This window comes from Pocillopora damicornis, chromosome 7 (assembly GCF_964200805.1).
Source record: "Pocillopora damicornis chromosome 7, jaPocDami1.2, whole genome shotgun sequence".
Lineage (NCBI taxonomy): Eukaryota > Metazoa > Cnidaria > Anthozoa > Scleractinia > Pocilloporidae > Pocillopora > Pocillopora damicornis.
The window spans coordinates 10,532,690-10,543,771 of record NC_142676.1 but is presented as its reverse complement, the minus strand read 5'-3'; the positions used below and the strand labels follow the sequence as shown (position 1 = coordinate 10,543,771).

General features: G+C 36.5%; 1 protein-coding gene across 1 annotated transcript; it reads right to left on the bottom strand.

Annotated features, from left to right (window-relative positions):
* LOC113684463 (zinc finger FYVE domain-containing protein 1) lies at positions 1-11,040 on the bottom strand. Its single transcript, XM_027201841.2, has 11 exons — positions 10,871-11,040; positions 10,562-10,675; positions 8,830-9,358; positions 8,128-8,339; positions 6,718-6,815; positions 6,058-6,169; positions 5,445-5,542; positions 3,246-3,363; positions 2,639-2,809; positions 1,873-2,081; positions 1-1,564 (listed from the first exon to the last, which is right to left on the bottom strand). The coding sequence occupies exons 1-11, from the start codon at positions 10,976-10,978 to the stop codon at positions 1,162-1,164; spliced, it is 2,172 nt and encodes a 723-aa protein (XP_027057642.2). The 5' UTR covers positions 10,979-11,040; the 3' UTR covers positions 1-1,161.
* Between the last annotated feature and the right edge of the window lie 42 nt (positions 11,041-11,082).

The following is an 11,082-nucleotide window of genomic DNA, read 5'->3' as shown; positions in this document are numbered from 1 at the left end:
TTTCTATTTCTCAGCCAGTTTATTTTGTGAGAGCAGTCACAATGGTCCTATGTACTGTTTTTTCAGTAGCTTAATGTGTATAAATTGAAGTAGCCTGGAAACTAGGGAAAATCCCAAAGAAAGTTTAGCACAGAACAGCCTGAAAAATGTTTATCATCAATTTTAGCTAACAAAAGTTAGAAATAAACCTACTAAAGAAAATGCTCACAAGAAATACAAACATGGAAATATACATGGAAAACATTTCACCCAAACTTTTTACAAGGAGAGAAATGTTGGATTTAGTTATTTTGAATTATAATATCTCACACCTGTAGTATTATTTCTTAAAAGTATAACTATTGTACAGTAAAATCAGCGGTAGCCTCTTTCAACATTCAGGCATAGCATTTTCAAAACGTTCTAAGAACCTACTACTGTAGGTCCCATAGAACCTTATACTCCCTGGATTGCAGTGTAAGTTCTCCTTACCATCTGCTAGACATTTCTTTCAATGTTAGTTCTGAGAAGGTGGTAGTAAATTAAAGATCGCTTTATCATAAGGTTGATAATTTTCTTTAGTCTCATCACCTTTTGGTTTATAGATTTATTGATTCTGCTCAGAGAAATTACTCATTTGAACTCTCCTAAGAGAGCAAAGGTGAAGAGGATAATGTAGGATTTTTAGCATCCAAATTAAACCAGCATTGCTCCGGTTTTACTTTGCTTCACTTAATGAATGGTCTATAAAACTCTGGAAACCCTCTCAATCAATCAAATGCAGTAGCTTAAAACCAATCAAGACTTGATGGTGAGCATTTTCCTGCATATCACACAGTTTGCATGTGTTCAATTTAAGAGTCCATTGCCTTTTTGGGTTATTATTCTTAGGTCTGCCAGGCCCCTGTGATAACCTTATTGTTGGTTTTTATTTCTTTTAAGTAAAAAGCCCTCAAAAGACTCTAGTTTTGGTTTAAAAGGCCTCAAGCAAAGGATGCCATGGACTTAAATCAGACTTGATCTCACAGCCAATGATTATGTTCTCCATCTCCACGCAAGGCCATGAAGTAGTAAGTTTGATTCAAACCTCATAAGGTTGCAGTATTAATAAAAACTTGATCATAAAGGGCCAATAAGCTGGAAGTTTCTCATGGCTGGCTTCTCACTGAAAACAAATTGACCCTAAAGCTGTCCTTTTTTAGCAGCACACTGGTCACAAACTCTGACTGGGTGATCCCAACCTCTTGAAGCCACAGGTCTCCTACTTTCTGAACAGTTGCTACAGACACCCATACCACAGGCTCGGCAATGATGTTTGGTATCACTTCCCTTGAATTCAGTTTGGCAACAGTTACAGGCTAAAATTTGGGAGTCTGGTACCCAGTATCCTGGCCTTGCTGCATCAGTGATGAACCCCTTAGGGTAAACAATGGCTGTTTTTAAAACACCCACAGCAGACTGAACAACCTCTGTTACTTTTCGGGCAGCTACTGGTCCAAAAGGGTTTTCAGAATACAGACTGTGGTCATCTTCAGGGTGCACAATTTCTTGAGGAGTTTCCTCTTCTAGAGCATCCGATAAATCACTGTTTAAAAGAGCACAAAATATGTATTTAATATTGAAGAGAAATCACAACCAAGCTAAACCCTTTAACTCACGATCTAATTGTTAATTCTCCCCTCTAGCTGCTACACATTTCTCTCTAAATTAATTACAAGAGTTTAGTGGTAGATCAAGATAAAAACTTATACCTGATATCTTTGAGTACTCTCATTACCTGTTTGCTTGATAATGTATGGATATCATAGAGAGAAGTTACATGTTAATCACTTCTGGGAGTTTAAGTTCTGAATGAGCGTCTTACTGTTAATTCATTTCAAATGACAACCTTACCTTAAGTCACATGTGGGTTGAGGCTGAGCCTCCACGGTTGATGTTTTTCCAAAACAGCGGTCACACACTCTCACTGGTTCCTCACCCCAGCCTCGTTCTGGTACAGGTTTCTTATTGGTTGAACATGCATCACAGACCCCACCTCCACAGGCGCGACAGTGGTGCTTAGTCTTTCCATCGCTGAATATTTGACGGCATACCTGACAAGCCTAGAAGATAAGAGATAAGACAGAAGAAGAAGTTAAGACATTTTTTGACTAATTTGACTTTTAAATTTGTTCAACCAAAATTTGGTAAAAATGATGCAAGCTTGAAACTATTAAATTTTAATAGTTGCTAATAAATATTTCCTGGTTTTGGTTGATTAAAAAACAAGAATTATTTGGAGTCTACAAGTACAAAGCACAGTTGAGAAAAACTACTCTCACTAAAAAAATCAATAGGCTTACAAGAAACTGCAGTTAATACTATCCTACATTTTCAGCACAGTGCAGACAGTGACATTTAATCTGCTGTGATACTGCCAACTGAGAGGCTTTGCACGCATGAATAGAGGAGGTAAGCTTCTAATACATGGAGCTGTAGCACTAAGTCAATGGAGAGGTATTACGTGATAATTTGGTTTTATCAACTGAGTTGATAATGTAAATTGGCCACTGTAACAGGTTTCTTAAGCTGTCATTTTGAGCCCTTGACTTCATTGTGTATGCAGACTGCAGTGTAGAGGCAGTTAACTGCAAACTGAGCCAATTTTTTTTAAACTTACTGTTATTTCAGAATTTGGCACCCAATAATCTGGGGCTATTTTGTCTGTGATCCAGTTGGTCACTGCCTGACTGGATGGAGTACCAAGACTGCTAACTGCATCAGTGACATAGCTGATATGATCCAAAAACCGTCTGGCTGCATGGCCACCATCCAGCTTTGCAAATACTTGCTGAATACAAAAAGTGTGTTACAATAAAAGGTGCAAAAGAATATTTTCTTTATGAAATAACCAGAACTTTTTGATCAAAAACCTTTCATTTATTGCATTTGTCCAGTTAAAACTCATAGAAAATTGAACTGTGTTTTGTTTTTAGAAGGAATAGACCACACTTTTTATTGCTTTACTGCCTTAATAACCCTCTTGAGATGTTGTGAACACTAGAATAGTTTATAAATCACTTGCCTTCGGTTTGTGATTTACAAATTTTTCATGTGTTCTCCCAACACACTGCATGGTTATTATGATGGTAAACCGATAGAAAGTGTGGTATAATTATTACTCAAACACAAAAGAACTGTTTCTTTAAGCAATGTCACAGATTTTCATGAATTATTGGGAAAAAAGTGGCTGGATTTATTGTCAGTAGTCAAGCTTTAAACCTCACCCCAGGCCATGCATGGCGAAGCTCAGTCCGGACCACAGTCTTAACTGGGTCTTCATTTCCAAACCAGTACTGACGGCTACGATAGATTACACCACATCCTGGGCACTCCAGAACATACCTGCCAATAACAGATTTAGTCAGTCTGAGATTACAATGAAAACTAATTTAACCCTCTACACCCTAACATCAGTATGCATATTATTCATGCTTTTCTCTGTAAATTAAACAGTCCTGGCAAGGAGAATTTGTTTTAAAAGAGCTCTCTTATTAGGCGTCATCCTGTTTCTTTGCATGACCTTGAAAAATTAGTTGCTAGTTAGTCTTAGGGGTCAAAAGGTATAAGACTTGTAAATCTGCTGACTTGAGAAATTGAATGCTGATACATGTTTCCATAAGAACCAGACTAGTTTGGCTTCCTATAAATACAGAGTTACATGAACATGTAAATTTGTGGGGGCCCTGACAACTACACATTGCAAGTTTTAGAGTTGAACAGTAACATCTCAGTATTGGTACAAATGATGATAATTATTATTAAATAAACACACCACTGTAACTAAGTATATTATTATCATATGATAGCAACTGTTAGTATATAATTATATACCACACACGTGAAAAGTGCTTTGTGTGTGTGCACAGTTGGCAGGTTTGAAAGTGAATAGCAAGTAATATTTACCTCCAAGCAGAGAAAGAGACCAAGTTGCATATAGGGTTTAATTTCCAACTATTTTTCAGTATATTAAAGAGGACTATACCGATTTTTGGTATCTGTGTAGTATACAGTAAAAATTCATCAGCGACACTACTCAGTGTCATTATTGGAGATTTACTGATCTGCAAAGTGGTGAGATAAATATCCACCTCTAATCACTTCCACTTTTGTGAATAATTGTTAATTACAAATAATAACAATAATAATAATAATGATAATAATAATAAAAATAATAAGGATTTCTATAGCACCATATCCATAGGCTCATGGCAGGCATGGGCAATGGCTGGCATTCAGAACAAGTAGCTTGATTTTTCCTGTGTTTAGCTTCAGTTTGTTTCGGACCAACCATGTTATTGTTACATACATAGATCTGGTATTCAATAAGGCAGAAATCAATTGGAACAAAGCCACCAATGTTATTTGAACCCTTAGTGCATTTGAGGTGAGAGAGGTTTTGTATGTTTACACTCTTCAAATGGCCATGATTTGATCCAGGCATTATACCATAGGTGTTGCATGAAACAATAGATGGCTGTGTTCGACTGTGGTGAGTTCGCATGGAGATAATAACTGGAATTTTTCCATCTAATGATGAGCCGGGATTGAGCTTGAATGTTAAATCATCAATTAGTTCCACATTGAAAGCTGCAAAAGTGTTTGGGCACTAAGTAAAAGGGCTTTTGTGCCATTTGATCTTATGGCACCTTGAGATAGCCTCATGCACAGAGACATCAGCTGTGACGTAGCGATTCACATCAATGGATAGCACATTCAAGTTAGACAATGTATAATCAGCTTCACTGTTATTTGAAATTCTAGGGCTTGATTGATCCAAGGCTTGAGTCAGTGAAGGAGTAGAAAAACCCTTTCCAAAAACCATTGCTCTATTCTGAATGCAAATTTCTCTAACCAAACTGAAGACGATAACTTTACAAATTTACTCATCTTAAAAAGTGTTTGTTTGGTCCATGATAGAAGGAGCCAGAAGATAAAAACTTGGGAGAGATCATGCTTGCATTCAAACCTCTCAGTTATTTCATCATTTGTATTTGTATACAAACATGCTATTGTCTGTATTTGTATATAAACGTGCAATTGTTGGTGAGACAAAAACAATTGAAGTCACATTGAACATCAAAGAAGAAAGGAAGAACTGATGTACTCTTCTACAAAAATTTTGCATTGGACCTTACTTCTCTTCATGTCCGTCAGATGATTTTGAAATAACAAATGATATGAAATAATAAATAATGTGTAATAACAATAATAGCAATAATGATGATAATCATAATAATTTTTTTGTTGTGATTAAAGTGTGGATTAATCCTAAATGTACAAACTGTACATCATTTGCCCCATCCTTTTAAATTCCCTGCTGAGTGTATTTTTGAAGCACCTTTAGTTAATTATAAGAGAAAATGATTTTAGAGGTAAACAAAATTTTTAAACACTATGAAGAATCATTTATTGCAAGTGCTTACCCAGACCAGGCATACTTAGCAAATCCAAGCCAGGATGAATCATTGGAGGAACACATTTTTGGAACAACCAAATTCTGTTTTCCCCTCTCATAACAGGCCTTTATTAAAACAACATCAAAAAGTAATCATATGATTATCACATACAGTGTATGTTGTTTATATCCAACATATCATTTACAGGAATACCACAAGTAAGTGTGACAACAAAGGCAGAGAGTAATTTAAGCTCATTAAATTATAGCTTACAGTATTGGCAAGGTTGACAAGCAAGCACACTATAACCATTGAAACTAGAAATCAATAACTATAACTGTATGCAATACAGTAACCCTTTCACTCCCAAGATCTCCATTTAGCAATTCTTCTTGGTGTCTGCCATGTAATTCTTATGATGTTACAATAGTTGGACAATTTGGTCTTGGATCAACTAATAATCTCCTTGATGACATTTTCCCTTATTCTCATCACTTGTCTGCTTGATTCTGTGTTGATATTGTAAGATGAAATTCTGACACTCATGGGAATTAAAGGGATAAATTGGGTGAAGAAAGTTTACGGCAAGAACTCCAAGAGTCTGTCAAGATGCATACTTTAGATATGCTTTACAGCTCACCCTACAAGTAAAAATCCTGTTGTCAAACTGGGCTTGATATTGACATCTGACATCACTGTGGTGTGCTGATGATTCATCATTCTCATGATTCATGCTCTTTTGACATCGTGCTCTACAAGTATGAAAACCAAATAAAAATTTTATCCATAGTTAAAAAGGATAATCATGTTAGAAAGCACCGAGAAACCTTGTAAGTACAAAACTTTCATAAAGTTAATAATAAGCCAAATGATTGAACACATTTCCAGAAAACAATAAATTCAAAGCTCAAGACATATGACTTGCAAAAAGTCAACTTAACCCTTCACATTCTAACATTAATATGATTTTATATTCTGCATAGGGTTCTCTATACAATTCCTATGGTACAAATAAAAGAATTTGTTAAAATGATCAATAGCTTCAATCTTTAGTTGACGATCATGTTCCTTTACTCTCATGATCTTAATGTCAACTCAGCTGTGGTACCATTAGGACAAATCAGATGCCTGTAACTCTTGAGGATTAAGGAATACAACAATAAACATGCAAAGAACTTTTCAATTGACTTGGGTGATGACTTCCTTTCAGGTGATTTTGTCGCTTACTGTCACAGATAGCAGGACCACTCTCGGCTGGACAGTTAGCCTACATGATCATAGCCATAAAACTTGTGCTTACTTGCATGAGAGGCATGATGCCTGGCAAGTGAAATATTCATCAGGAAAAGTGTTTGGTATTGTTCTCTCAATGTCCCCACTGAACTTCTCATTCAGGAGCTAATGAAAAGGAAAGCAAAGAAACTTGAAGGATAAAAATTAGTAACACAATGATCATCATAAATTTAATTTATTATCATAATGATAATTTAATAAAAAACACCTGCCCCCCCTCATAATTTGTTCCTTTACAGATTTCAGAGGAAGGGTACAAGGAGCAGGGTGTGAAATCTCGCCTAATACGGGCGCCAATGCAACTAAATTTTTCACTTTGGCATTCAAATCCTGAAAATTAGTCGCCAAATTGGTGACTAGAATGTTTCATCATAACCTTACCTAGAGATATAAATATAGATATATGCAAAGATAAATCCACGGCAAACTTCCTCATTACGTTTGTTTCCAAAATGCAGCACATGCATCTCAATCGATAACTAGACACCATCTTGGATTTAGGTGAGCTTGAACATTGCATATCATCCATTCTAGTGTCCACTTTGTAGCACATTTAAAGATCTTTTCCCTAACTTAATTTCTTGAACAGTGACAGCATAAAAAAAAAAGTTTTGCTTGTCTTTGAAAATGGGGACCACTTTGAAGAATTTAGGAGCCAAGTGGCTACAGAAAAAAAGAATTAACTTCACTCCCTGAGGAGGTGCATGTACATACCACTTATTGCTTGTTGCTCTTAATTAACACTCCTTAACTTACTGGTCCTTGCCTCCTTTAGGTCAATTTAGTACAACAATAATTACAGAGTACCCATTTTCATTTCAATGACTACTTAATTTTTCCTTGATTAACTTGAACATTCAGCCTACATGAACATGGTATCCATGTACAAGAAACACTTTCTGCAGCAGAGGCCATCTAGGTATTTCACCTGCATGAGGCCTTTAACAATATACCAGTGTTATCCCTTAGCCTCTTAAACAAACTTAAATAGCCAGCCTATCACAAGAAGGAAATGGTCAATAATTCCAAACAAATTCAATTCTGTCAGGTAGTTCTTAGGACCCCAGCATGCTGGCAAAGACAGCAAAAGTTTGGATTGAATTAATTTGTTGGTTGTGTTTATGAAAGCAACCAAAGTTGCTGTGGCCTCAGTTTTTCCCCAGACTAACAAGTACAATAATGACCTGTATCAATTAACTCTTACATCAGTATCCATATTCTTCATACTGTTCAATATAATTTTCCTGAGGTACTGACAAAGAGAATTTGTTGAACAATCACAAGCTTCTTTAGTTGGTAACATTTCCATATTCTTGTGACCTTAATGAGTGATTCCGGGGTGATATTCTGTGGGGGAAGTAGGATGCCTAAAGTCACTCTTAGGTATCAAAGTTTTCAAAAAATTTAGAATAATTACCATCAAAGCCTTATAAATGACAGTCGGTGAGCGTGACGAGCGCACAGAGCTGTCAACTAAACACTCTTTTACAGCTTGCTTCAATCCCCTGAAGTTTGTTGGTGGAGTCTCTGTTCTTGTCCCCAGGTACTTGATAGAACTAAATGCACGAGGAACTCTTCCTATATTTGCAAATCTCTCCTTTAAAATCTCATCAGGACGCTTCAGATTTTCTGTTTCAGTAAGAAAATTATAACAAGACTTTTAAAGTGGCAGAATAGAAAATAAATCATAATTTACATTTCAGTCTTCAGAATAAGTTTCAGATTTGAAAATCAAGTAACATACTGTACCTATTTCTTCAAATAGGCCTCCACCCTTTAATAGGTGTCCTCCCCTAGATATATCTATTAGTGCCTACTCCCTGGGCCATAATATCAAACAAGCCGCCCTCTCAAATTATTGCCCCTTCTCCCTCATTTTCTTAAATGGTAGGAAAGCCTGTTTCTACTGTCACTTTATCTAATAACTTTTTAGCTTCTGCTACACATGAAACAGAATCTGTTCAAGAGAGTAGTAAACACCCCTCCACCCTCTTTGTCAAGAGCCTACTTCCATCAAGCACCCCTCCCTTTGGCAAAAATTTTAAATAAATGCCCAAGCATTTATTAGTAAGAGGAATTACAGTGTAATTTATCAACAAATTGCAAAATTTTTCCAAACCTGATGGATTACTTTCATTCTGTGACACTCCTAGTAAATGAGTGTGCTGTGTCTCATGAAAGATAATCACAGCTGGACCAAGACTACATAGAGGCACATCCATATGGCATCGCTCTGTTGCATCTTTCAGCTCCTTGGTAAAATGTTTTAGATATGCATCTGATGCATCTCCCAAGAAAGTAAACATGTCTGTGTGGAGCCTTTCAGCTCTTGTCCTATAGATGACAATGTCAGATATCGCAAGGACCTTCAGTAAGAGCCTTATGCGTTGGTTGTGATTTCCAGACATACCCAATAGCCCTTCTGTATCCAAGACAATTACCCGATCACCCTCATCATAAGCAGCCCAAACACCCACTGTGCAGGAAAGCTGCGATGGTGAAGTTCCAAATACTTCTTTGCCACAGAAGAAGACATGGTTAAGGGTGTGCGATTTTCCATCACCTGTGTTACCAAATATGGAGACAACTTTCATGCTTGTATCACCATGGCATGACAGCTTTGCAATGAAGTCCTCCACTGTATGCACCTGAAGAAGAGAGTGGTGACCCCTGTAAGTACTTACTATACCTTAAGAGACATATTTGTAAAAACTAAAAATCTGACATGGAAGGCATTTAACATAATTACCAAAACTAATACCAAAAGACAGTGATTGATAACTGACTTTTAAATAGCCTTGCTCAAAAGATACATAATTCACACATTAACTTCTGTTACAGAATTCCTTTCCAAAACACTATCCTGCTACATAAGTAATACTGAACATCCAAAGCTATAATTGTAATTCTGAGATCTATGAATACAGGAAATAGGTTTCCAATGAAACTGTGGCACAGCATTTGTGGGGGAAGGAGTTATTATTAAAGTTATTATCATTTGGTTTTTATAAACTGAGTTGATAATGTAAACAGGCCATTGCAAAGAGTTTCTAAAGATAAAGTTTCAGGTGTCAGCCCTACTTCAGAGCCAATGGGCCAACGCTCTAAGGATGGGCTAACACTTGAAATGGCAGCCATATTTATAATCATTACAGATCAATTAATAGTTTTTGTCATGATCAGATGAAAAAAATAACCATGCTGTCTTACAAAGCTTTATCTACGCAGCAATCAAAGAAACAAACTTTTAGTACACTCTTCATTTATATAAATACAGTCTTCTTTGTGATTAACTCTCATTTTGCTATTTTTCTAAATATTTCATTGAACTATTAAATAGTTCTTCAATGAATTTTTACCAATCACTCCTTAACAAGTCGCTTTGTTTATTATCATCACGGCTGTCAGTTCTCAGTTGTAAACGGTTTTATTATGTCAACATAAATACAATATCCACAGCAAAGTAATACATACATACATCCTTTATTTGGTAAAGCAGGTTGAATAAGTAGCAGCTGTTGCTGATGTGGACCTGCTATCTACCTTACACTATACATCATAGTAATCTCGTGAGTGGGTTCTTTAACGTCCCTTGCCTAACCAAATTATTAATAGATGCAGGAGACGAGACCTACGGTTTGTTCGTCCTTATCCGAGTAGACTAGAATTTCTATCCATGTCTTGATATTATAGAAAGGTAGCACATTTTAAGACCTTGAGTGTTGGTCCGGCCGGGTTATAAGTTAGTTATAAGAGAAAACCTCGGTCTTGGATAATTCAAATACTCTTAACATCTTTTAAGGTTTAGATAAATTACTGATCACTATTTTGCATTCGCCATCCAAGGTTACCTGAAGAATTTCCGTTTCGTTAAGCAGCAAAAAGCTCTTCGGCGAAGCTGGGGGAATGTTTTCTCTTGATGTTGAAGTTGGTTCACTTTCTTCTGTACAAAGCGGTTTCCTTTCCTTAAAAAAAAAGGTTAAATAAAAACCATAGGTCAAGACATATCGAAAATCGGATAAATTTCAACCAATCACAGTTACTTAATCGCAAAAGAAAAACGGTCAAGGTACGATGCAGGTACGAAAGATTGCTGGACGAAGACAAATTCAGGCGATGCTGATCAAAATTCGTCTTCGTCTTCGAAAGTTTTAGCTAACCTCGCCTCTTCGAGTGGAGGATTTTCTTACAGGATGGTTCATAAGCATAACTTCCTCTAGATCTCCGTCGTCGGGTAATGTGGCAGCCATGTCTTTTAACACTTTCATGAAGGAATCCGTTCACGAAGCGTAATCAACAAATATTTTTTTCCTTTACTCGAAATTGAGTCGATGAAAAGATCTGGGGACGACAACAGACTTGGTAGCCAGGT

Bases quoted from the DNA above. Each gene is read 5' to 3' on its own strand.
- LOC113684463 (XM_027201841.2), bottom strand. From the start codon at position 10,978: ATGAAAGTGTTAAAAGACATGGCTGCCACATTACCCGACGACGGAGAT. The intron at 3,364-5,444 runs GTAAGCACTTGC...TGTTATTGGCAG, and splicing joins GCTAAGTATGCCTGGTCTGG to GTATGTTCTGGAGTGCCCAG. The intron at 1,565-1,872 runs GTAAGGTTGTCA...TCTTTTAAACAG, and splicing joins CAACCCACATGTGACTTAAG to TGATTTATCGGATGCTCTAG.